General features: G+C 48.6%; 1 protein-coding gene across 1 annotated transcript in view; it reads left to right on the top strand.

The window, feature by feature from the left end:
• Window positions 1-27,136, top strand: part of LOC147638525 (uncharacterized) — a 175,663-nt gene that overhangs the window by 80,531 nt on the left and 67,996 nt on the right. The window contains exons 9-10 of the mRNA XM_086798442.1: window positions 12,038-12,323; window positions 12,415-12,481. Coding sequence (XP_086654568.1) covers window positions 12,038-12,323; window positions 12,415-12,481 — 353 coding nt within the window. The remainder of the gene's footprint in view (window positions 1-12,037; window positions 12,324-12,414; window positions 12,482-27,136) is intronic.

Raw genomic sequence — 27,136 nt, 5'->3', positions numbered from 1 at the left:
TGGGCCGTTGCGACATGGTGCTCAAGGTGGTAAAACTGAGCTGGTGCGAGGTGGTCTTGCGACGATGGGAGATGATGGCCCGGATCCTTGTATGGTGGCGTGGCCGTGGGCGAGGGCCATGGGGTTTGGGGCGTCGAGCTTTGCATAACTCAATGGCTCTATCGAGTGTCGGACCTCTCAGCCCAGCTCCTGCACTAGCTTGTGGTCCGGGTATGGTGGGTGGATCGGCCCTTGGAGTGCTAGTATGGAAGAAGTCGGTGAGAGCGCTCTGTGCTGGTCCTCCAGCATATACAGCTAATCTGGATCTCACTAAGGACTCCTTGTGTCTGCGGATATTTAGAAGAAAGAGTCCCAGGCATCCCTGATCTGGGAAGTCCATGATCTTGGAACGTGGTTTGAACCCAGCTCGGAAGTGGTAGTGGAACCTCCCTCAAATCTCATAGTATACAGGGCATCGGCATATGTAATGATCCTCTGTCTCGGGCTTTGTGTGACAGAGCTGGCATATCCTGTCCTCTGGTACGGCCGCCCTGGGCCCATATCTGGCAGTCTCCACTCTTACTTCGTGGGACGAGGTGCGGGCACGTATCACCCCAAAAGATAGGTGTGTGTCCATGTAGCGTGGGTGGATGATGAAATCATCCTCTGTCAGGCGTAGGAGGTGATCTTTGTAGAAGGTCATCTTCGTCCCCAGTGGATGACTAGGTGAACTCCATGTCCTCTGAGCATCCAGTCTGACAATGTCCTTCCTGATAACCTTGCTCTGCTCTATGCGGCTAAGAGCAAATGACGGGGCTCCTATGCTGTATTGGAACGGGGGGAGTGCCTCCATTTGCATGCCATGCATGCCAAACCAAGTGCCTACCTGTGCATACCAGCACTCTGTATCTTGCTCGAGTGTTACTTGTCTCGAGGACTCCAGGGCTAGTCGGGGGTATCTATCTAGTGGAAGCTCCCATAGCCTGTGCCAGTATGTCACTGTTTGGAATAGAGCCTCTGTCACTATTAGTGCAGCCTCCATCTCTGCCCGCACAATCTCATGTGGCACTGATGGCTTACTCCTAATCATGCGCGAGATCATCTCCACTAGGGGCCTCTCCATCGGCTTCCACCCATCATTTACCTCCTCTGTATCTGTCTCGGCCTGCTCTCTCCTCTCTCCTCCTGTGGTATAAGCTGGGACCCCAGATGGGGGCACCATACAGTAGTGCAGATGTAACGAGAGTATCAAATAGCCAAAGCTTGATCCTTGGCTGCTGAAACTGTATCGCTGAACTTCATGAAATGACTTGAATGAACTTGATGATTGCTGATTATGATGACTTGTGCTTATATACAAGTACAGGATACATGGTTTACTGAATGGATGTGCATGTTTAGGCCCTTGTCAGCCTCGGAGGGTTGACCTCGGCACCTACATAACTCTTACTGACTTTCTACACTTGTGACCCGTAGTGTAAAGATATGATCTAGTGTGGAGTGCCCTCTCCTGAAGCTTGCCTGCCCCGGTGCTTTGAGTCTCTGCTCCTCGGACCATCTACTAAGCTCATGTTGCAAATTTGAACCATAAATCTTGGCCAAGGTGTGACCAATCATGATAGTCCTGTAGTTGCTAGGGTCCATGGGGTCACCTACTTTCAAGATAGGTACAATAGTATTTCCATATCCAGTAGTCTCCTCATTAGTCTAGCTTGTGGGACGGTATCAAAAGCTTTGCAAAAATCCACAAAGCAACAATATATCTGATGCCTGTGAGCTCTCCCCTCCTCGGTGATCCCCCGTAGTGTAAAGATATGATCTAGTGTGGAGTGCCCTCTCCTGAAGCCTACCTGCCCCGGTGCTCTGAGTCTCTGCTCCTTGGACCATCTACTAAGCTCATGCTCCAAAATCGAACCATAAATCTTGGCCAAGGTGTGACCAATCATGATAGTCTTGTAATTGCTAGGGTCCATGGGGTCAGCTGCTAGGGTCCATGGGGTCAGCTGCTTTCAAGATAGGTACAATAGTATTCGATGACCAGCTGGCGGGGAAGCCCTCACATAGAGCCCTGTTAAACATGTGAATGAGTAAAGGGGCTAGTGTGTCCCTAGCATGAGAGATGCTCGATGAGGAGTCCATCATGATCCTGTGCTCTCCCAGTCTGCATCTTGTCAATAGTATCTCACCATGCTTAGGTGAAAGAAGGAAGAGTGTGGGGGACGAGGTTCGGGTGGATGGTGGAGAGGTGGGTGTTCAGGAGCATGGTAGAGAGAGGTGGCATAGGTGTGGCAGGTGCTGGGTGAAGTAATCGGAGTCGACAGGCGATGATCTTGGAAGATCCTCCAGGCCTCCTTATAGTCCCTCCCAAGAAATAGCTGGTATAGCTCGTGCTCAAGCCTGGCTGGGGAGGCTCTCCTCTTCCTCCGTGTGAGATGTGGGAAGATCACTCTCGCCTATTGGTGAGTGGTGGATCCTAGCGTCACCTCCCGATGTAGACGGGCTTGGGTATCACGACAATCCTCGTCGTACCAGCTATTCTGTGGGACAGTCCCTCTTGGTGATGTAGGGGTGGCTCTGGAGTGCCGAAAGGCGGCTGCAGCGGATGTATGGAGGGTGGCTGCGAGTTGTGTGGTAAGCTCATCAATTGGGATGTGGGGGTCGAGGTCAGAGAGGATGCGGTGGACGTGATCAGAATAGATGGAAGAGGTCTCTTTGGTGAAGTGGTATCTCGGGTGGTGATGGGGCAAAGCAGGTGGTTGGGTGGAGAGAGAGAAAGAAAGATATATCAAGCGTCTACTAAAGACCCATTGGGCCTATATGACCAAAGTGATACCATGAGTATATAACATGCACGTTCCTAAAAGGTGAATTTGGGCATGTTCCTGGATCCATCTAGGTATATAATTCAGCCGTATTAGCGGACATGTGGATTTCACATTGTGAAGTTTTCGTCCGAGTTGCGGCCAGTTGATATTGTGCTTGTTCTTTCTATCTTCAACTACCTATTTCTTTCTATTTGCTACTTCATTAGTGCTAAGCTTCATTATGGCTGAGTCTGCCCTGCATCACCGGAGGTTTGACAGAAACTTAGTTCGAAGGGCTTTGTGTGAATATATGCCCTTACGTGTGTGTGTGTGTGTGTGTGTGTGGAGTGCGTGTGTGAGAGCATATCTTGATACAGAGTTCTACACCCACTATTGGGCACTGATGACGTTAGTGGGGATGTCATAGTATCTAGTCCATACTATGCATAATGGAGTTGATAGTTATATAGTCTTGTGGGTTGACTACCATGAGTATATAACATGCACGTTCCTAAAAGGTGAATTTGGGCATGTTCCTGGATTCATCTAAGTAAATATAAATAATGTCCATGGCATATCTCATCATGGAATGTCCGTGACATAGCTGAGGGAGACCTCTCGCCCATACTCATTAGCCCCATGCTTGATATTTTGGAGAGTGGTATACCATTTACTCGGAGCTGATGCTGCTCTCATGTTTCTATGTTCTTACTATTTCCATGATGAGTTTCCATGGACAGTTTTGTATCACCCAAGTGAGATGCGCTCAGCTCTACCTGTCTCCACTCTGAGGCGATGGGATGAAACCTATATCTGGCCAATCGCAATCCGCATGGCATCGGACATGTGAACACTCAAGTAGCCCGGCTGCTGGATGAATCCATCCTCACTGAGTGTGAGGAAGTGATCTCTGTAGAAGTGCATCTTCGTGGGGAGCTCCGAAGGTGTGATCCATGTGCAATGGGTATAGAGGCTGAGAAGATCTAATTGGATAACCCGGTTGTACTGCTAGAGGCTCAGTATGCAACCTGTATGCGCAGGGTATACAAGAATGCAATGCAGATCTATCTAGTTCCAACCAGTCCCATAATGGGGGTGTAATATGTGATACATAGGCGATGGCGAGGCAAAAATACCTCGGAGCATGATCTCCGGGTGTGAGTGTAAGTGAGCTAGCCGCTCCTGGATATGGTGCTGATGTCGAGCCCGTATCTCTGTGATCTCCCTCTGATGTAGTCTGGGAGCCTGGTAGCCTGGTGCTCTCGGTCTCCGTTTGGCTCGGAGGTCCGCAGCGCGTTGAAGTGTAACCCCCTCCTGTGTCAGGATAGGCACTGGGATAGATCTCTGGAAGATTTCAGTGAGCTGGAGCTGTCGCCCACCTCTCCCTGTGGTATGAGTCCGTAGTAGTGTCTCTCTGTGGCGCTGTGTCTCTAGCAAGAACTGGCCAAATCTGCGCTGGTCTGCGGACTCCATGATCTGGCGGAGTGAGGGATGTCCACTGAAGATGGTGGTGTATCTCTCTCTAATGACACTATATGCTCTGCATCTCGATACATAATGTTCCTCACTCTCAACCTCCTCCTGGCATAGTCTGCATATCCTCTCTACTCTGGGGGTCCGTGCTGCCCTACCTGCCTCAATCTCAAGCTGGTGTGATAGCTGGCCAATCACCACTCGGGCATTGTGAGGCATGTACACGTTCATGTATCCAGTTCTCTGTATGAATCCATCCGCTGAGATACGCATAAACTGATCTGTGTAGTATAGCATCTTCGGTGGTAGAGGCTGACTAGGTGTAATCCAAGTCTCTTGAGTGTATCACTGCCATAAATCGTGCCGAAGGATTCTGTTCCTCTCACTGTGAGAGAGAGCTGGATGTGTGGTGCATGTATATCATATTGGAAAGGTGGCAGGTGATCTATGTCAAGACCATGCTGAGTGAGCCACTATCATCTGTGAATACCATGATGAGTTTCTCTTGGAGATCTATGTCAAGACCATGCTGAGTTCCTCTTGGAGACTCGGGGCCATTCCTTGAGATTACTCTGCAGCCCTTCCCACAGGCAGGGATGAGAGAGAGAGAGAGAGAGAGAGAGAGAGAGAGAGAGAGAGAGAGAGAGAGAGAGAGAGAGAAAGAAAGATTTTATTAACGTCTTCCAAAAGACCGAACTCGGCCTATGAGACAAATCGGAGTACCTGTATGGGGTATCCTCTGTCATCCCAACAAAATGAAAAAGTATTGAACAAAAAAGCTGAATCTGGGTGTGCAGGGGATGGAGCTCTACTACTAGGAGAATGCAAAGCTATATGCATGGAGTATACAATCATGATATGCAACCTAGCTAGCTCCATCCTGTACCATACTAGGGGTATAAAATGGTATACATCAGTGAAGGGGGTGTCCACAGCTCCCTGAAGAACATGCCTGGGTCTGCTCTGAAGCGAGCCAGTCGCTCCGCACCCTCTCTGTGAAACTGAGCTCTGATCTCTGTCATCTCTCTCTTTGGTATAGGCGTGGTGTCCGAAAGCCAGGTGTCCTCTGTCTCCTGCGGGCTCTGAGTGTCTCTGCTCTCTGGAGAGTAATTCCCTGCCGTGTAGGGGCTGGGAGTGGGGTGGATCTCTGAAAAAATGTATTAATCTGTGTTTGTCGTCCCCCCTCTGGAGCCGTCTGAGCCTGTAATGATGTCTCTATGTGACGCTATATGTCTAGAATGAATCTCCCCAGTATGCGCTGGTCTGCTGCCTCAAAAATCTGGCGTAGGGAATGTGGCTCTCTGAATAAAATGGGATCTCTCTCTCTCATGGCTGTATATGCTCTGCATCTGCATACATAATGCTCCTCACTCTCCACCTCCTCTCTGCACAATCTGCATACCCTCTCCTCTCGGGGGATCCGTGCTGCTCTGCTAGTCTCAATCTCCAATCGGTGTGATGAAACACTGAGCTGACCAATGGCCACTCGGGAGCCGTGTGGTAGAAAGCCCTTCATGTATCTAGGCCTCTCTATAAATCCATCATCAGTGATACTCATGAAGTGATTTCTGTAGTATAGCATCTTCGGTGGAAGAGGGTGTGTAGGCGATATCCATGTCTCTCGTGTATAGAGTTGCCATAGATCCTGTCTCAATACTCTGTTCCTCTCACTATGAAAGAGACGGATATGTGGTGCATCCCTGTCATACTGGAATGGTGGTAGATGATCCATGTCTAGGCCATGCTGTGAGAACCAATGTGTGACCTGTGCATACCATGATCCTCTGTCTCTTGCCTCAGCTAGCTGTCTAGATGCCTCAAAAGCTTTGTATGACAATCTGTCCTGTGGCATCTCTCTGAATCTGTCTAGCAGGCATATAGTCTGAAATATGGCCTCTACCATCATAGGAGGCGCAGCAAACTCTGCTCGGATAATGTCATGAGGTACTGACGGTTTGCTGCGTATCATGCGTGCCATCATGAGGGCCTGTGGTCTCTCTATCTGTGTCCACCAATGGGTAGCAAGGCCTGGCGCCCATACCGCTGCTCCATACATCAATGCTGGTGTGACTAATGTGTCAAATAGCCACCCCTTCGTCCGGGGCTCCTGAAAATGCGCCTGGTGGCACTGTCTCTCTAGCATAGCCAATGCTGCATATCCCCGTGTCAATCTAGCTCTGGCTGCTGAACCCATGGTGAAGCGTGTGGCTGTTGCAGAGAAGGTAACCCCTAGGTACACGTATGATGTCACCACCTCCACCTGGCATCCTGCGAGAGTGAATGTCAGCTGACTCCTGCCCTGTCTCGATATATGAAAGACCATAACCTTGGTTTTCCCAAGGTTCACAGTAAGACCCCTCTGTGTGCAGAAATCATCGAGTGCATGTAGATGCTGCTGTAGACCACCTGGAGACTCAGACACTAATACAATATCATCAGCATAGAGCATAATATGTACTGAGGTACCTGCTAAATCAACTCCATCTCCGCCTCCCCGTGTAATGAAGTTAGCCACCTCATCAATGTATAACCCAAATAGCGTGGGGGAAAGTGGGCATCCTTGCTTCACACCAATGGTGCTAGCAATAGTCTCGGACATACCTCCTGAACATCTGACTCGCCCAAAAACCTGCTCATATAATGCATAGATGCCCCATGTCATATCTGCTGGTATGCCAAGAGACTGTAGGCGCTGAAAGAGCCTCTCTCGTGGTACTGTGTCAAATGCCTTGCGGAAATCCACAAAGCAGCAATAGAGCTTTTTCTTCCTCACTTTGGCCTGATCAATCATACATCTCAAAGTGAATACATGGTCAGTGGTAGAGAAAGCTCTCCTGAAGCCTGCCTGCCCTGATGAGCGTAAACCTGCTCGCTCAGCATATAAGCTAAGCTCTTGCTCCAGCACTGCAACATAGAGTTTGGCCAGCACGTGGCCAACCATAACCGTCCTGTAGTTGCTCGGATCGAGCATATCCCTTGTTTTGTGAATCGGCACAATGGTGTGCATCGTCCACTCCGCAGGCAAACCCTCTGCTAGTGCCCTGTTAAACAGGTGTGCAAGAAAAGGAGCTAAAGAATCTACTGCATATATGAGATGCTCACCCTGCAGGCCCATATGGTCGGCGGCCCGTCCATGCTGTAGGCGGCGGATAGCTTCCTGTACCATCGAGTGGGTAAAGAAGCTAGCTGTGGAAGGTCGGGGCTCCTGTGGCTGAGGTATAGGTGGCTACTGTGGGACATGGTATAGGCCCTCTCCATATGTGTGCCATGTCTGTGGGTCTGCAATAGGTGTCGGGGTCTGGGGCTCTCTGAAGTGCCGCCATGAGACAGGGCTATCTCTACTCATGAAGAAATGAAAGATCTCTAGCTCCTGTATCTCTGCGAAGGCCCGCCTTTTGCGGCGAGTAAGTCTCCTCATCTCTCTCCTCGACTCCTGCTCTGTGATGGCTCCCAAGGCTCTTTGTATGCGGAGCCGTGAGTATAGGGCTCTGCACTCGTCATCATACCATCTGTTCTGGGGCATAGTCCCAGGTCTCGCAGGCTCTCCTGAGTGTACACGATGTGGGAAGCTCTGTAATGCAGCCGTGTGTAGGAGTGATGCCAGCTGGGTTGTAATGGTATCCATAGGTGCCAGGGGATCCATGAGTAGGAGCCCATCCTCTACTCTGCCAGTGTATATGTCTACCATGTCATGTGTGAAGTAGATGGTAGTGTGTGGCGTCGGTATGTGGGGGGCTGGTGATACTGGTGATCCGGCTAGTGAAAATGCCAAGTATGTATGATTTGCCCCAATAGGACGAGGTGGAATGGAGAATGAGGTGACAAGCTGTGATGCCTCCAAAGACCCCATAATGTAGTCTACCACCGTGCCTCCGGTCCGTGTATGACCCCCATGTGGGAAGCATGTCAGCCCTCCTGATCCCGGCCACTATAGCATCCCGTTATAAATAATGAGATGATGCTTGGCTCCCAACTCTAGTAAGTGGTCTCCATAATGTCCTCTGTCTGGTCCAGTGTCCTCGGATGCCCGACTAGCCCCTATCTCCTCTGGATCCATAGGGTGGAGGATTTCCATGTCATCATAGTCATACACCTCACACTGTATGCTCTGTGTGTGGGCATTGAAGTCGCCCGTAAGAAATACTTCCCCTAGTGTAGAATAATGCATAATCTCCTCTGACAGACAAGTGTATGGCGAGGCTCCTGTCTCCTCCTCCTGTGGCATGTCCTCTGTAATGACATAGGAGGATCCTGATGGAGAAAAGTAACATAGAGCTATGTATATAACCCTGTCCTGTGAGAGCTGTAAGCTGATCCACATGTATTTGGCCTCTGGATCCTGTGCTACCACTCTCAGTCTCCCCTGTAGCTCCCGTTTGAATAGGACTGCTACTCCCCCCGACCCTCTCGAGGTACCCTGGCGTGTGGTCCTCCTGTATGCTGACTCCCACTGGAATCCCTCTACTCGAGGTAGCCCTCTCTCTGGGCTCTGATGTGTCTCTGTCAGAAGTATGATGTCTCTCCCCACCATAACATGCTCCAGTCGTCCAGGCTGCACCCATAGTGAACCATTACAGTTCCATACTGCCATGTGTATCTCTGTTAGTGGCCTGGTCTGTGTCCCATAGGCCCCAAACCGCTAATCCATGGGCCGGCCATCAATGATGACCCGACCATCTTGATAGAAGGCCTTCTTGCCTTCTCTCCTCGCGTGTAAGACTCGTGGCATGCAAGTTCTCCTATGCTCAAGCTGCATCCTCGTGAGATCATCATCCAAGAAAATAGGAGCTCCCTCTAAACCCCGTAGTATGACCCTCTTCCTCATGAAGGTGACCCTCTCCGTCTCTCCTGCAAACTGTAGGATGAGGGCTCGCTTGCGTGTTGAGTCTTTCCCGGCTCTCCATGCTTTGGTGAAGGGGAGAGGGTGCTCTTCCTTGTAGCCGAGCTTCATGCATAGAAGCTGTCCATCTTTCTCGGGAGTGGAGTCGGGTGTCTCGGCTATACCTGTGACTCGAATGTTGAGGCGGCGGGCATGCCTCATCTTCTCCTCCTCAATGGTGGTGTGAATGATTTGGTGTTCTTCCCTTTGAGTCTCCTCCCTCACTTCTTTACGGATGTTCTTCTTCACCACCTCGACCCATCCTGACTGCTTGGCTTCGAGCTTTCCCTCCATGTCCTTTGTGATCTCCTTGGAGATCTCTTCTTTGATGGCCGTGAGAGTGTTGTCATTGATCTCCCCTTCTTCCTTCTCAGCATTCTTGATGGCTACCATTTCCACTTTCAATGCACTCACCTCCTCCTTGAGTGCCGTGTTCTCTTGTTCGAGGTTCGTAACCCGTGCTTCGAGAGCTATGATGTGCCGGTGTAATTTGTTTTCCACCTCATTGAGGTTGGAATCGGATGTCTTCTTGTTCTCCTTGATTAGTGCCTTCATTGCCATCTCGAGGGCCTCAAGTTTCTCTTGGAGACTCGGGGCCATTCCTCCAGATCAGTCTGCAGTCCTTCCCACAGGCAGGGAGGGGAGAGAGAGAGAGAGAGAGTTATGTTGCTGCCTTGGGGGCCTGAGCAAGGGTGGGTTGGGGAAAAGAGCGCGGGCAGTGCTCAAGCGAACTGAATCGAACAAGGGTGGGTTGGGGAAAAGGGCGCGGGCAGTGCTCAAGCGAACTGAATCGAACAAGGGGAGAGGCGAAATGGCGAACAGTGAGAGAGAGTTATGTTGCTGCCTTGGGGGCCTGAGGAAGGGTGGGTGGGAAAAGAGAGAACCGATGGGCCTAAGAGAGAAAATGAAATGTTATATTAATGTCTTCAAAAGGCCAAAGTGACCTATGAGACCAAAGTTACAACCATGTGACATTTGATACACTGTCTGGAAAAGAAAAGAAAGAACTGAAGGTAAGTATCTAGCCCTACAATACATCAGTAGGGAGCATCCGGAAGCAGCAACTAGGGAGAGTGGGAAGCTAATGCTACTAGTCAAAATGGGGTACATGAGTACATGGATACATGAATACATGAATATGGGGGAGTACAAAAGTGACAGCGAGTACAACAGTATATGGCTGGAGTCGTAATCATCCTAGGAGCTCTAGCATGGGTCTCTGCCGGATGGCCTGGATATCTGCCATAGTGAGATGCTTGGTCGGACGAGCCCGATGCCTCGCAATGATGCTCTGAATCCTCGGGTGTAGGCACCGTCTCCGATGTGAGAATCCGCGAACCCTCGGGCGTCTGGATCTGCCCAACTGGATAGCTCTCTCAACTAGAGTCCCACGGGGTGCCCACTGCTGGGCTGTCAGCTGTGTGTCCTCCCGGGTAGTCCCTCTAAAGAAGTCAGTAATCTGTCTCTGTGTGGACTCCCTGCTAGTCGGGCGTCTGCTCGTGATAATGGACTCTCTGAGCCTGCGAATCTCGAGGAGATAAAAACCCAAGCATCGCTGATCACAATAGTCCATGACTCTAGCCAGTGGTCCAAATCCCTCTCTGAAAAGGCAATGGTAGCGCCCTCGAATCTCATAATATACTGTGCAGCGACAGATGTAGTGCTCCTCTGTCTCTGGCTCTATCCAAAAAATCTGACAAATCCTGTCCCCTGGAGGTATGCCTCTAAATCTGCTTGTCTCTTTCTCTAAGAAAGAAAGAAAGAAAGATTTTATTAACGTCTTCCAAAAGACCGAACTCGGCCTATGAGACAAATCAGTGTACGTGTGTGGGGTATCCTCTGTCATCCCAACAAAGGGGATGGAGCTCTACTACTAGGAGAATGCAAAGCTATATGCATGGAGTATACAATCATGATATGCAACCTAGCTAGCTCCATCGTGTACCATACTGGGGGTATAAAATGGTATACATCAATGAAGGGGGTGTCCACAGCTCCCTGAAGAACATGCCTGGGTCTGCTCTGAAGCGAGCCAGTCGCTCTGCACCCTCTCTGTGAAACTGAGCTTTGATCTCTGTCATCTCTCTCTTTGGTATAGGCGTGGTGTCCGAAAGCTAGGTGTCCTCTGTCTCTTGCGGGCTCTGAGTGTCTCTGCTCTCTGGAGAGTAATTCCCTATTGTGTAGGGGCTGGGAGTGGGGTGGATCTTTGAAAAAATGTATTAATCTGTGTTTGTCGTCCCCCCTCTGGAGCTGTCTGAGCCTGTAATGATGTCTCTCTATGACGCTGTATGTCTAGAATGAATCTCCCCAGTATGCGCTGGTCTGCTGCCTGAAAAGATTTGGCGTAGGGAATGTGGCTCTTTGAATAAAATGGGATATCTCTCTCTGATGGCTGTATATGCTCTGCATCTGTATACATAATGCTCCTCACTCTCCACCTCCTCTCTGCACAATCTGCATACCCTCTCCTCACGGGGGATCCGTGCTGCTCTGCCAGTCTTGATCTCCAATAGAGAGAGAGAGAGAGAGAGAGAGAGAGAGAGAGAGAGAGAGAGAGAGATCAACCTCAAGTGGTGATCCACAAATTCAGATTTTGTGTCCTTCCCCATGATGGTAATGTTTTCCAACTGGCTGGAACATAGCATCAACCTCAAGCGGTGTGCCCCAAATGCAGATTGGGGTGATATCATAAAGCGGTCCAAATTTGTGGTGAATATTGGCAATTTTTCTTTAACTACTCTAGATAAAATAGTATCTAGAGTAGAGGAAATTCATGAAAAAATTGTGGAGTTTATCCAAGCAAATTTCGTATCTTTTTGGAAACAAGTTTTAGGTTGTTGGGATGCTGTTTTCAAAATTCTTTGTTGATAACATACTTCTGAGCAAAGTACTTGTGCTGCAGGCATGCACCTGCACCAGATCCATTGCTATCGGTCCAATTTTATGATCGTAGTCCCGATGAGCAAGCAGCTCTAGGTTTTCTTGTTGATACAAATGCTGGGGAACAACCAGATGTCAACTCCAACAAGGAGGATGAAAAATCCAAAGGAGCGCACAGATATGTTCCAGCAGGCACAGAAAAGATCCCACATGGTGCAGTCGGAGCTCAACTTGCACACAAGGCTATTGCTCAGGGTAACAGTGAAGATGTTGCGGCTGCACTTTTCAAGTATTCTGCACCAGAGGAGGTTGGAGAACAAGCCCTCAGTTGAGTTTTTGTATGCTTGGCTTTCCTATAGGCGATTGAAGAAACTCAACATTTGGTATTTGGCTGTCTAGGTGATGATTTTCCCTTCAACCTGCGGTGCGTGTGCAGCACATTGTGAGACACGCATGTTTGCAACAAGTATCCTTTCTTAACAGATTCACTTAAAAAGTTGTCAGTTTATTATGTACTGGTGCTTTCGAAGCTAATGAGGATGACACATTATGAGCCGGAACACATGAGGTTCTTTTGCTGGCGACTTTATTATACATACCGGGTCTGTGTAGAACATTGACCCTGTCTATCCTTTTGGCAGCTATTCTTTTACTTTTTCATGTTCCCTTGACATTCAGTTTACTCATGGATCACATGTAACAGCTTTTTGGTCTCAATGACCTTTCGGGCCTTTTGTAGACATTAATAACATCTTTCTTTCTTTCTATCTCCGTGAGATAGTTTTGATTTGTTCTATTTTATTTTATTTTCTGTTCCAAGATGAGATATGCCATGGACATTATTGTCACTTTGGTCTTTAGTAGACGCTTACTTTCTCTCTCTCTCTCTCTCTCTCTATATATATATATATATATAGAGAGAGAGAGAGAGAGAGAGAGAGAGAAAGAGAGAGAGAGAGAGAGAGAGAGAGAGAGAGAGAGAGACCTTGATGGGTAGTTGCCCGTGGAAGATGAGCATGATGCTCCTTCACATGATGCCCAACACATGGATGTACATGTGGATGTTTAGAATGAGGTTGAGCAGCCATGGGTGGAAGTACGTGGTAAAAAGACACGATTTGTTGCCCCGCGGGGGGATTTCTCAGATGTTGTTTGGCGGGGGCCTTTGCGTACTCATTAGGGGCCCTTACATACATATGCTCGTCGCCCTTTGGGTTCAGGTGCCCAGCAACAGACCAGGATTGAGAGGCCGGGAGGCCAACTTTCTCAGGGTACAGGGCCTCTTGGGGTGGATAGAGTAGAACGCTATCCTATTAAAAGTCGCCTAACAAAAGAAGCACAACAACAATTGCCTCTTGTGTTTGGTTCGAAGGGTGAGGTCATCTCGCCATGGGATGGTCATTACCCTTTGACACGTGCTCGGGAACTCCAAGGGCAGTTTGAGATCACAAATACCATGTCTAAAAATGCAATGCTTCAAAAGGTTCGTGATTTGGCAGATTGTCCTGGGCCTAGTACACGGCCTTGTTGATTCCTTTTTTGGGAAGGCTTATGAAAATTGTACAATGGAATGTAAAGGGTATTTCTTCGCGCCAAAAGCAGTTCAGGCTTTGGCGTACAACTTTTTGTCATGGTTGGGATGTTTTGTGTGCAGTTGAACATAAGCAGCATAAGTTGGCTGGCAAAGCCTATGTATATAAGGGGTTTCATGTTTTCTACAGCGGACATCCTGCTTCGCAGTCAGGTGTTATGTTTGCTGGAAGCTTTTGCAGCAAGGTCGCTAAAACAAGACATGTGGTCTTGGTTGCATTCAGATGAAAGGGGTTACACTTATGCCTCACAACAGTTTCGGGGCACTTATGCTAGACTGGATAGGATGTATATTTTACATCAAGATCTCTTTTTGCCAGAGGTTCTTACTATGATGGTTGATCAGCAACAGGTTTTGTCAGATCATTGGCCGCTTGTGTTTGAAATGGTCTATCATCCTGTGGATGCATATAAAGGCTTGTTGGGACGCTTGCCTTTGCGCTTAAATCACACTTTTTTGGAGCATGAAGTTTTTGATGTTTATATGCGTCAGTTGATACGACATTTCTCCACAAGAGTGTCCATGGCTGATTATCATGCTTGGCCAGTGTTCCTTACCAACACTCGGAAATTAGCACGGCATTCTGGTCTTGCTAATGCCTCTATACAAAAACAGCATGTGGCCCTCCTTGAGTCGCTTTTAAAGGGCTTGCAAGCGTTCATGTTTACTGACTCTATGGATGCAGAAGTTGTGGATGCCATAGAATGGCTGAAAAAGGAGCTATCTAGGGTGCAGGAAGCACAATATGTTCGCTTTAAACTACTTGCACGTCTTGATGCTTTGCAGGATGCTAACTGTCAATCTCATCGCTTCTATGATAAGTTGCATCAAAAACATATGCGTGAGAATATTGTTAGGCTGATGGATGCCAAAGGCAACCTTGTTACTCAACCTTCTGAGGTTATTCAGCATTGCATCAGGTTTTATGAAGATTTGCTTGCCCCTCGAGAGGATGTCTCACCGGCTGTCCTGGCTGCAAGGGAGTCATTGTTTGCTGGAGTACGATATCAAGTTGACCCTGATGTGGCGGTTCAGCTTGATGCTCCTGTTTCTCAAGGGGAAGTGGAAGCTGTTCTCTCCAAACTTCCCATGGGAAAGAGCCCTGGTTGGGATGGTTTGACAAATGAGTTTTTCCGAAAATATGCTGATCAGCTTGCAGAGCCTTTGACACTTATTTGTCAAAGGGTTTGGGATGAGGGATATATGCCTGCCGATTGGAAGTTGGGCATACTTCGTTTGTTGCCCAAAGTCCCTTCGCCTACTTCTTTGGCTCAATGGCGCCCAATCTCGCTTATGGGTATTATGTATAAAATCTTTACAAAGATTTTTGCCAATCGCTTGCAGAAGGTGCTTCCTACTCTTGTTCATCCATATCAATATGGATTTGTGCATGGCAGGAATATTTTGCATAATATTCTTAATGTTCAAATTGGAGTGGATTATGCCAAGGCAAAGAAGCAAGAGATTGTGATGGTGCAGCTGGATCTTGAAAAAGCTTTTGATCATGTCAGCTGGTCTTTCCTTTCTCAGTTAATGACAGCCATGGGCTTTGGTCCCAAAATGGCTAATTTGGTGCATTTACTTGGCTCTGGTTCTATCACGCGGATTATGCTCAATGGAGGACTTTCGGATGGTATTTCTCTCACCCGTTCTCTCCGGCAGGGCTGTCCTCTTAGCCCTCTTTTCTTTGCCATTGCCACTCATCCTATGTTATCTCGCCTAGATGCTATGGCATCGCATGGTGAAGTGGTTGGTTTGCATCTCCCTCATGGCAAGCAATTGGTTGCTCAAGCCCTTGCGGATGACACTTTTATGTTTCTCAGGGCCGAAAAAGGCAATATAGATCGAGCAATGGAAGCTTGGAATAATTTTGCATTGGCTTCTGGGCTGAAAATAAATTCATCAAAATCAGCCCTCATTGTATGCACGGAATTTGATCTTGAGGCATTAGGGTGGCAAGGTCGTGTGGTGCATACAGGAGACATTGTTCGTCATCTTGGATATCCGGTGGGTGTGGATGTGGACCCCCAAGCGCTTCTTGCTTGGATTTCTGCTCGGATCTCAGATAAATTTGTGTATTGGAAAGCTCAAGGGTGGCCTATGCATGTGAGGGTTAAGGTAGCTCAGGTTATTATGCTTAGCATGATTTCCTATTTTTTGCCTTTGCTACCTTGGACGCACAAATCTCTTCTCCGTTTGGTTGCTCCCATTCGGTTTATCCTGTGGAAGAGGCAAGGAAATATTATGGGTCAAACATGGATAGCTTGGAATCACATTACGACGCCCAAAAGAATGGGTGGGGCTGCTTTACTGGATGTCCGCTTGCATATGGTGGCGCGTAGGTGGGCGCTTTTTCAGGATATGTGTTTGCAAGAGCAGCCTTGGGTATTCATGGCTCGTGACTTGATTGAGTTGGAGGGATTGTCACATGGGCGGACACGTGTGCAGGCTTCATGGTGGGACATTGTGAATGCGGCTCATCCTGTCCGTATTCGCTCATCACACATTTTATCACATATTCTCCTTTCTTGGCATGAAGTTCTACTATTGGCTCGGTGGGATCCTGGTCATGAAAGACTACTTTTGAACTCTTTGCAGTTCGAAACATTTGTGGAGTCGCGTGTCATTGTTTGGCCAGACAGAGATGCTGCACGCATACGACTCAACCGCATGGTCAGGCTAGGCTTGGTTAGAATCCGAGATGCTGTGATACCTGGTCGTGACAGGCCATATTCATTTCGTCGTATTCGGCAGCACTTTAGGGTTCCTCGGACATTTCAGCCACTATGGGTTGACATCATGCATGCAGTTGAGCCTTTTACTCCATTGCCTCGGCCATATGCAGATCAGCCTTGGCTTGATTGGGCACTATGTAAATCTGGTGACTTGATATCACTCTCAGCTAACCAGGTCTATCATAAGCTTGTATCAGAGAAAGATTGGGTTTCAGCCAAGGCCAATAAGGTGTGGGGATTGCACAAGTCTAAATCATGGTGGCAGAAAACTCTTATGCGTGGTTGGCAGTCTAAGCTCCCTTACCAAGGTAAGGTTTTCATTTGGAGGATGTTGGTGGGAGGGTTACCTACACGGGATCAGCTGAGCCGTCGTAAAATTACACTGGCCTCTTGCTTCTTCTGCACAACATGCACTGAAATAGTTATGCATTTGTTCATGAGTTGTCCAGTGGCCCGTCAGATTTGGTCTTTTGTCTCTCGCGTTTGGGAGGCAGTAGAGAGGTCTACTGTTTCGGCTCATCAGTGGATATTTGGGATTTGTCCTCAAGTCATTACTTCAGACAGCCACCTTGTGATATTCCATTTCCTTAGATGGACAGGACTTTGGCATATTTGGACTACACGGAATGGGTTCATTTTTGATTCCTTGTCTGGAATACATGGGCACATTCTACGTATCCGCGGTTTGCTGCTTTGGCAGTTTTCTTCTCTTCTCTCAGCTCAGCTACTGGATGCAGATGTTATTTCGTTATGGTCTACGGCGGCTCGGCTGGCTCATCTTTGATCCTTTTATCTGGGATGCTTATTTGGTTAGGAGGCTTTCTTATTAGTGTACAGGTTTGCATGGTCATGATCCTTTAGAGGATCTTTTGTGGGGGTTTTGTTTGGGGCCATAGGTTCTGTGTGAGCCATGTGGCTGATGTACATTTTACATATAATATAAAACACCATTTCACGAAAAAGAGAGAGAGAGAGAGAGAGAGAGAGAGAGAGAGAGAGAGAGAGAGAGAGAGAGAGAGAGAGAGCTGTATTAACGTCCACTAGAGGCCGAACTCGACCTATGAGACAAATCAATGTACGATTGTCAATGTCTTCTGGATGTCCAGAAAAAAAAGGACAAAATGAACATGAAATAAACTATGAAAGTACTGAGCTAGTGGGGGGGTGTGATGGATGGAGCACTACTGCTAGAGGCTCAGTATGCAACCTATATGTGCAGGGTATACGAGAATGCAATGCAGATCTGTCTAGCTCCAACCAGTACCATAATGGGGGTGTAATATGCGATACATAGGCGATGGCGAGGCAAAAATACCTCGGAGCATGATCTTCGGGTGTGAGTGTAAGTGAGCTAGCCGCTCCTGAATATGGTGCTGATGTCGAGCCCGTATCTCTGTGATCTCCCTCTGATTTAGTCTGGGAGTCTGGTAGCCTGGTGCTCTTGGTCTTTGTTTGGCTCGGAGGTCCGCAGCACGCTGAAGTGTAACCCCCTCCTGTGTCAGAATAGGCACTGGGATAGATCTCTGGAAGAAATCAGTGAGCTGGAGCTGTCGCTCACCTCTCCTTGTGGTATGAGAAAGAGAGAGAGAGAGAGAGAGTCTAGATCCAATGGGCCTATGAGACCAAAGTGATAAAATAATGTCCATGGAATATCTCATCATGGAATGGAAAATAAAACAGAAACAAAATATAAACATAGCTATCTCACTGAGGAGATACAAAACTGTCCATGGAAACTCACCATGGAATACTAGGAACATAGCAACATGAGAGGTGCATCAGCCCCCAGTAGATGGTATACCACTGTACAAAATATCAAGCATGGGGCTAATGAGTATGGCCGAGAGGTCTCCCTCTGCCACGTCATGTCTCAAGGTAGCTCGATGGGGTGAAGCATGTCTTGGATCTGGAGCTTATGAGGGGATCGTGGCCGACGGCCGGGGCATCAGTCACGCTGGAATGTGGAGGTAGAGAGAGAGAGAGAGAGAGAGAGGAGCATCAGACCTCAGTAGATGGTATACCACTCTACAAAATATCAAGCATGGGGCTAATGAGTATGGCCGAGAGGTCTCCCTCAGCTACGTCATGTCTCAAGGTAGCTCGATGGGGTGAAGCATGTCTTGGATCTGGAGCTGATGAGGGGATCGTGGCCGACGGCCGGGGCATTGGTCACGCTAGAATGTGGAGGTCGAGAGAGAGAGAGAGAGAGAGAGAGAGAGAGAGAGAGAGAGAGTTATATTAACGTCTATGGAAGACCCCAAGGGCCTATGAGACCAAAAGTCAATGGTACCATGGATATACTGGGCCATGGAAAACTGAAAGAGAGAGAGAGAGAGCGAGAGAGAGAGAGAGAGAGAGAAAGAAAGAAAGAAAGAAAGATTTTATTAACGTCTTCCAAAAGACCGAACTCGGCCTATGAGACAAATCGGAGTACATGTATGGGGTATCCTCTGTCATCCCAACAAAATGAAAAAGTACTGAATAAAAAAGCTGAATCTGGGTGTGCAGGGGATGGAGCTCTATTACTAGGAGAATGCAAAGCTATATGCATGGAGTATACAATCATGATATGCAACCTAGCTAGCTCCATCCTGTACCATACTGGGGGTATAAAATGGTATACATCAGTGAAGGGGGTGTCCACAGCTCCCTGAAGAACATGCCTGGGTGTGCTCTGAAGCGAGCCAGTCGCTCCGCACCCTCTCTGTGAAACTGAGCTCTGATCTCTGTCATCTCTCTCTGGTATAGGCGTGGTGTCCGAAAGCTAGGTGTCCTCTGTCTCCTGCGGGAGAGAGAGAGAGAGAGAGTTATATTAACGTCCACGGGAGGCCGAATCCGACCTATGGGACAGATCAGGTACATCCATTTACATTCCACTCTGGGTATCGATGCAAAAGAGGCATAAAACTGAAAAAAAATAACTCAAAATGAACTCTTAAGACTCTTAAGAGTATAAATTACAATGGGTTCTATTGCATCTAGTTCGAAATTGAGGTTCAAAATAAAAATAGCTATATTTCATCCATGGATGGATTTGCTCTTGAGGGGGGTGGGGTACGGAATTCTTTAATGATTGCTTGTCCTCCTCTGTATTTTGCCCATTTGCCATTCTTTCTTGCTTCTTTAACTTTATTCAGCTCTGCCGATCTGTTCTTGAGTTGTAGTGGGGTGAGTTCATCAGCTATCCATACCTTTGTCCCTTGGAGAGACCTTGTTTGCTTCATCACTGCTATTTTCTCACTGATATATTAACGGCCTCAAAAGGCCAAAATGACCTATGAGACCAAAAAGGTTACAACAATTCGTGGATCTGATACAATGTCTGTGTAAGAAAAGCTAAAACAACTAAACAACTAACTGAAACTGAAACAACAACTATGAGGAAAAGTAAGGTACTAGGAGCTCCTAATGGATACCATCTGGGAAGGAAAACTCCAGCAACAAAGGTAAGCATCATATACATCACTATCCAAAGATGTCTCTCATCGGTCGATGGCGGATATCCTGTCTCTCCCTCTCTGATCCCCTCCCTCTCAAGAGACCATCTCTATGTCTACGCAGGTCCAGCAAGTATAATCCGAGGCATCTCTGATCCTGGTATCTCATGACTCTGGAAAGTGGTCCGAAACCCTCTTTGAACAAGCAGTGAAAACGGCCTCGTGTCTCATAATATATTGGACAGTGACATATGTAATGTAACTCTGTCTGTGGCTCCATGAAGCACAATTGACAAATCCTCGCCTCAGCTGGTACTCCTTTGAATCTGCCAGTCTCAATCTCTAGCTAGTGTGAGGATGTGCGCATCTGACCAATAGCACACCGTACCCCATGAGAAAGATGAGTATCCATGTAGCTGGGTCTAATCACAAACCCATCCTCCGTGAGCTGGAGAAGATGATCTCTATAGAAAGCCATCTTCGTACCAAGCTCGTGTGTCGGCTGTATCCATGTCCTCCTAGTGTCCAGCTGAGTCAAGTCCTGCTCGATAAGTCTGGTAATCTCTGCCCGTGTGAGAGAGAGGGAGGGTGCATCCAGGGAGTACTGAAATGGAGGTAGCCTGTCCATACTAAAGCCATGCAGTTGGAACCAAGCTGTCATCTGTGCATACCAACATGATCCGTCTCCCTGTGATGCCAACTATCGTGAAGACTCCAGGGCTAAGAGAGCATATCTGTCTCTAGGGAGAGCCCAAGGGCTATGTATGAAGGAGACTGATCGAGTGAGTGCGTCTACTACCAATGGGGGGGCAGCTATCTCTGCACGGATAATATCATGTGGTACGGAGGCCTTGGCCCTAATCAGCAGGGAAATCATAGAAACCAAGGGCCTCTCCATACATCTCCATCCATCAGTGCTACCAGCTCGGCTGTGGTGATCCACTGAGGGTCCCCATATCTCCACTCCATACAGCATGAGTGACCAAAGTGTCAAAGAGCCAGAGCTTTGTTCGAGGTTCCTGAAACTGAACGTGCGAACACATCCTCTCTAGTCTCCCCAATGCTGCATAAGCTCTGGTCATTCTGGTCTCCGCTGCTCTCCTCAAGGAAAATAGTGGGCCACTAAAAGCCACACCAAGGTAAGTATATGCATCTGTATACTTCCTGACCATATGTAAAGGTGGGTACTGACCTTCTAACCCACTGTGCTGTGGTGTTAAACACCATCACCTTGGTTTTACCAAGGTTAACAGACAATCCAGTGTCCTGTGCAAACGTGTGCAATGCATTCAAATGACGCTGCATCCCCTCTTGAGAATCTGAGATCAACACAATATCATCAGCATACAATAGCAGCGGAATCCATGTCCTTGCTAGCTGTGCTCCTCTATCACCCTCCCGCTCTACATAGTCCGAAACCTTATGCACATACATCCCAAATAAGGTGGGAGAAAGGGGGCAGCCCTGTTTTAACCCAATAGTGGAGTGAACCATCTCAGTGAACATGGGCTAACCAAGGGCACTTTTCTCCCTCTGGGTTTTTCCCCTTGGATATTTGGTGTGAAAGGACACCACATTTATTGTATTTTGATATTATGGAGTCAACCCCCAAGCTCCACACATTCTATGCTATTCCTCTTTGTGTGAGCATCAATCACCATCTCTCTAGTGTTCTTGGTGCTGTTCATTCTCTGTATGTGGAACCCTAACCCTAACCCTAACAGTGGTATCAGAGCGAGGTTGCCCCTGCTTGCAGAGTTCCTATCCGAGCCTGCACACATCGGTCGCCGGTTGTCCACTTTTGTCGCCAGTTGCTATTGCTCCATGGCCGACTACTACTGCTCCATCGTTGACTGCTGTTTCTCCGTCGCCTCCCTGTCACGGTCGGCTCTACCCACCGTGCGCCTAGCGTTTCTTACCCTGTTTCTGCCTTGAGACTAGGCAGCAGTAGTGTCGAGGGTTCCATCGTCGCCCAACCACTAGGCGGTGCTGTCACCACAGTGGGTAGCGCCTGGTTGAGCTCCACCACACTTGTGGTTGATGTGGCACTTGACAGAAAATTGCGAGATATTGGGGTCATTCTGTCCGGCGTTTTCGCCGTCCATCACCAGTGCTGGCAGCCAATCGTCGTTCTGTTCGACACTGTCGCTCGTTAGCAGCGTCTTCGCCGTCAACACCAGTGCCATCGCCGTCAGTAGCGCTGTCGCCGTTGGCAGGTCCTGCCCTTGACACCAGCTCCTCCCGTCAGCAGCACTGTCGCTGGTTTTTGCAGCTGTGGCCCGCCTATGCCAAAGAGCTGCCGTACTTGCAGCCCGTCTTTGATAGAGAGTCACTTGCTCGTCATATTTGCTGGTTGCAACCTTGCAAAATCAGGATTCCGGCCATTTTGGTAATTGATTTGCAGTTTAGTTCATGGGGCTTTTGTGTATAGCTTGCTTTATTGCAAAAATTAGGTGTAGGCAGCAGTGCCGGGCAACATTTGGGTGCAGTGAAATTTGGGGACTTTTTTAGAAATTTGTGCTTAATTGCACAATTGTAGTTGCAAGACACAAAGAAATTTGGGGCTTTCCTTAAATCAATGCTTAATGAAGACGACGTGCTGAAGTGACGTGAACCTGCGCTGCTGCCCCCGCCTGCCCTCTGTTGCCTCCGCCTGCTTCTTTGCTGCTCCCGCTTGCCTCTGCTGCCTTCGCCTGCCCAACTGCTGCCTTCGCCTGCCCTTCTGCAACCCCCCTTCGCCTGCCCAACTTCTGCCCTCCGCTAGCCTTTCAGTCCCCTCCTGCCCTTCAGCTGCCCCCGCTAGCCCCTCTGCTGCCCCCGGCCTGCCTTGGCCTGCTCCTTTTGCTGCCCCCGCCAGCCCCCCTTTTTTTTTGCCCCGCCTGCCCTTCAGCTGCCCCCGTCAGCCCCCCTTTTGCTGCCCCTTGCCTGCCTTTGCCTGCCCCTTTTGCTGCCTCCGCCAGCCCCCCTTTTGCTGCCCCACCTCCCCCTTTGCTGCCCGCCCCCTGCCTTCTTCAGTCCCCGCCTGCCCCTCTGCTGCCCCCGCTTGCCCTTTTGCCTTTGCTTCCCCAGGTGCTCCCCGCCTTTGCCCCCCCTTCCTCTGCTCCCGTTTTCCCAGCAGCTATTTTATCTGGATTCAAGTCGGCCACCCACTTTTCTTGATTGGTCTTATGGCTTTTTCTGCCGCAGCCAATTTCTCATCACCCCCACTGGCCGGGAGAATCATCAATTTTTCACAAGACGAGCTCACCTCTCTTGAGCACGACATTGACCTTAAGGTCCAGACTACCCTTGTTGTGAGAGTTTATGGTTCCCACCCCTCTTGTTTGCAGGCCCGTGAATGGCTTCTAGTAGTTCTCCCTTCGGAGCTGATTGTGCACTTTCAGGATACTCGTTTACTTGGTCGAGGCTTCTTCCAGGTGGACTTTCATTCTTCAGAAGCTACTTCTCAGGCTTTGGCTAGCAGCCTCTTTCCTCTTGGTCCTAGGAAGATTTTCTTCTTTCAGTACCAGGTGGGCTTTGATCCAGTGGTGGAGGATCACCGCCTTACCCCGGTCTCACTATGGTTCCCTGCTCTTCCTCGGTCCTATTGGAAGCTTTTAGCTTCCATAGGGGTATCCTTTGGCTAGGTTCTAGAGGTACCAATTCTCCCGAGCTCTCCCGCCTCAGCTTCCCTAGCCGTTACGGCCACTCTTGATGGTGTACCCTGGGTCCTTGTGCTTGTTCCTGATCCATCGATTACTGATGATCATGTTATGCTTCAGAGACCTGACGGATCTCATTTCCGCAAGAGGATGGAGATTGCAAGCAGACCCGGATTTGTCGTCGACAGGTTCACATTGCTAGAGATTGTCCCAGATCGAGGGGCCATGCTAGGAGGCGGCGTGGTCCTGCCCATCAGAGGCCTTCTGCAGATGTCGAGACTCCAGCTGCTCCTTTACCATAGCAGACCACACAGCGTTGGGTTGTGGTTAGGGATGGCAGTCACCCTCGGACCCCCGTACCTGCCCCTTCACCCACACCCCCTGTGGAGCACCCTAACCCCTATGCAGCTCTTGCCTCACAGGATGTTGATCCTTTTTTGGAGGATGAGGCCTTGCAGGCACATGATCTGGATCTCTCACAGGAGGATGCTGCATTACAGTTACATGATGATTGCACCCTTGAGGATGATGTTGCACATTCACATTGTCATGGTACCTCTCTAGTTCTGAGGACTAGCCTTGGCTTTTCCCCGGAGTGGGAGAGAGAGGTAAGGTTTACATCGTCAGATTTTCCCTCCCTTACCTATGTGAGACATACTTCCACCTCTAAAGGGGGTCCTTCGTCGACCACGAGATCTGGTCGTTCCGTCTCTGAGTCTTTATGAGGATTGTCTCTTGGAACATTCAGGGTCATGGGGGTTTTTTTCCACGTCGACAGAAACAAATTGTAAAAACCCAGCTTGATTGTGCAGTCACAGGTGGACCTATGGATATATTGCTCTTGCAAGAGCATAAACTAGATGCTAGTCAGTGTGGGAGATCAGGCAAGCTTCTCTCGGGACACACCTTTTGGTCACCGGCCCTTGGTACCAAGGGTGGTGTTTGTATCTCTGTTTCAGCTTTGATCTTGCCTTGCATCATTGGACATGGTGTCATTTTGCCTGCGAGAGCGCAGTGGATCCTTCTTATGTAGGATACTACACGCATTGGTATTCTCAACCTCTATGCTCCTAACCATAGAGGTGAGAGGATTGCCTTTTGGAAATCTCTCACTACATTGATGCCTCTTGCTGACCATTGGATTATTGGTGGGGATTTTGATATGGTTGAGATGCCAACGAATAAAAGAGGTGGACATGAGGGCTTGGTGCATCCTCTTGAAAGAGTGTCTTGGGAGAGGTTTATACTCTCCATTCATGGTAGAGATTGTTGGCATGAGGATGACATTTTGAGGAGTCCATCCACTCTTCTTTATTCATGGTCTAACAGGAGAAGAGATGTAGGATGTATCTATGCATGGTTAGACAGATTTTATGTGGATGATTGGGTGCTTGACAGAGGTGGACATACTTTGATTGCTATAGGCACCTCCAAATCGGATCATTGCCTAGTGGTTTTATGTATTAGAGATACGAATTGCCATGGATCAACACGCCATGTACGCATCCCTGATCATTTGTTTTCAGATGCAGAACTATCACGTCGTATGCTTGATATTTGGAGATCTCATGACTTCTTACAGGCCTCTCAAAGCCTGGCCTCTGCTCTCTGTGATATTAGTGACTTTTATCACACATGTGTCTTGTCTAAGAGACAAGAGGGCTTGTACTTAGAAAGGACTATTAGACGTAGATTGCATAGTCACAAGGGACGGGGGACGGTGACAGGGACGGGGACGGGACGGGGGACGGCCATAAGTAGGGAACGGGGACGGGGGAGGGAACGGCACTCAAAAAATACTTTTTTTTAAAATTTTTTTCTACTCCACTTATTCTACTTTGGAAGTACATCAAAATGAGCACAAATTTACACTAAAATGGTAAGCTTTTGAGTCATATTAATAATTAAGTAGATACAAAATGAGTCATGACTCAAGAGTCAGCAGTCAGGACTAAGCCTTAAGGAGCCAGAATACATGGACGGACTCAAATGAGTCAATGACAAAAAAGTGCTGAAGACTAGAGGGTAGAGGTTAGAGCTAAGTAGTAAGGCCCATGAATCATGATCCATGAATGATCATCCACGTGAAGTGCTCGCCTCATGGTCATGGGTAGCTTGTGCCAAAGAAGCATCAAGCTCATCCTCAGTCTCATCCTCACTGGCATGCTGCTCCTGCACCTCATCCTCTTGTTGCTCTTCTTGTTGACTCATCTCCCACTTGGTGAAGGAATCTGCCTTCTTGGTCACGCTCTTGCAAAGCATTCGCAAGTTCGCGCTGACAAAGACAAGGTCATTGGCATGCTCTACCCCGAGTTGGTTCCTCTTCCTAGAGGCAATGTGGCTGTAGGTACTCCAAAGTTGCTCCAAGCAAGAGGAGCTGACGGCCTGGCTAAGTATGCGGATGGCAAGCTGCTGCAGCCCCGGTCCATTTGAACCAAAGTCCTCCCACCATAGAGCAGCACCAACTTTGGAGCGGTCAACCTGTGTATCATGACAGCCATAGGAGCCATGAAATGACCTGTACATCGAAAGCTGGTCCCTTATCTTGCGCCTAACCGATGCATCAGGCACAAGACGATCCAAGATGATCCTCCATCCAGCGCTCACCTCCCGGTCGCTCTCCTGCTTGTTGCCTTGGAATTCTGGGTCCACCACATAAGTTGTTGCATGCAATGGAGAGTAGTAGGAATTCCACCTTCCTAGACACAAGGCATGGATCTCCTCGTATCTGTCTTCGTCAGGCATGAAGTCTTTCAACTTCTCTATCATGCGATCCATGGTCTCGTAGACCTTGCCTATGCATGGTTGCATAGCGTCTCAATAGGTGGACTATGGCCTCACCATAGCATCTGTGGTCTTCACACGCTCCCACCAAGAGGCGTCATCCGCCCGTAGGCTACACTCTTGGCCAGTGTTTGTATGGGACTCTTGCATGGCGACAAACTCGTCGCTAAGGAAAAGCCCCCTCAAAGCACCGCTACAATCCTTCAACCGGCCCAACATGAGAAAGTTGTAGACAAACCGGGTGTCGGAATATTTGAGGAGAGAGAGACAGGACCTCTTGTTGAACTCATGCCGAAGTCTTTGGTGGTTGAGGACAAAGGAGACCATGATGTTGGCCTCCTCAATGAGCGGGCTGATCCATGGTAATGCCCCGATGTCCTTGAGGAGGTTGTTTAGGCAATGAGCCATACAAAAGGACACCGTGACATGTCCATACATACCTTGGAGGATAGCTCCCGCCGCCCTATTGGAAGGCTTCCCATCCGCAACAAAGCCCACCTCATGCTCGGGGCCAACGATCTCCATGGTGGTAGCCCACTCCGCCGCAAGCACATCCGCGCTCTTCCCAGTGCCGGATGCATCATGAGATGAGATGAAGTACATCTATCCGCGGGAATATGCAACCATGCCGTGAATACTCCTCTTGCGGGTGTCACTCCATCCATCCACAATGAGGGAGACTCTGTTCCTCTCCCATTGCCGCTTTGTGTTGTCGGCCGCTTGCTCTACAATGCGCTTCTCCTTCTCGAGCAATATAGTGCGCAAGCTCTCGGATGAGGGGGGCGTATAGGTTGAGCCATACTCCCCCATCTTCTTAACCATGACCTTGAAGTATTCCGACCTATTCAAGAAAGTAATTTACTAATGAGAAGGGGACTAGGATGATGAAAACATGAATGATGAATTGGCAATGATCGATTGCACTTACCTAGC

The sequence above is a fragment of the Cibotium barometz genome, chromosome 5 (genome assembly GCF_041138505.1).
Source record: "Cibotium barometz isolate CiBa-2024 chromosome 5, ASM4113850v1, whole genome shotgun sequence".
Taxonomy (NCBI): Eukaryota; Viridiplantae; Streptophyta; class Polypodiopsida; order Cyatheales; family Cibotiaceae; genus Cibotium; species Cibotium barometz.
This window is presented reverse-complemented; position numbering and strand designations above follow the sequence as displayed.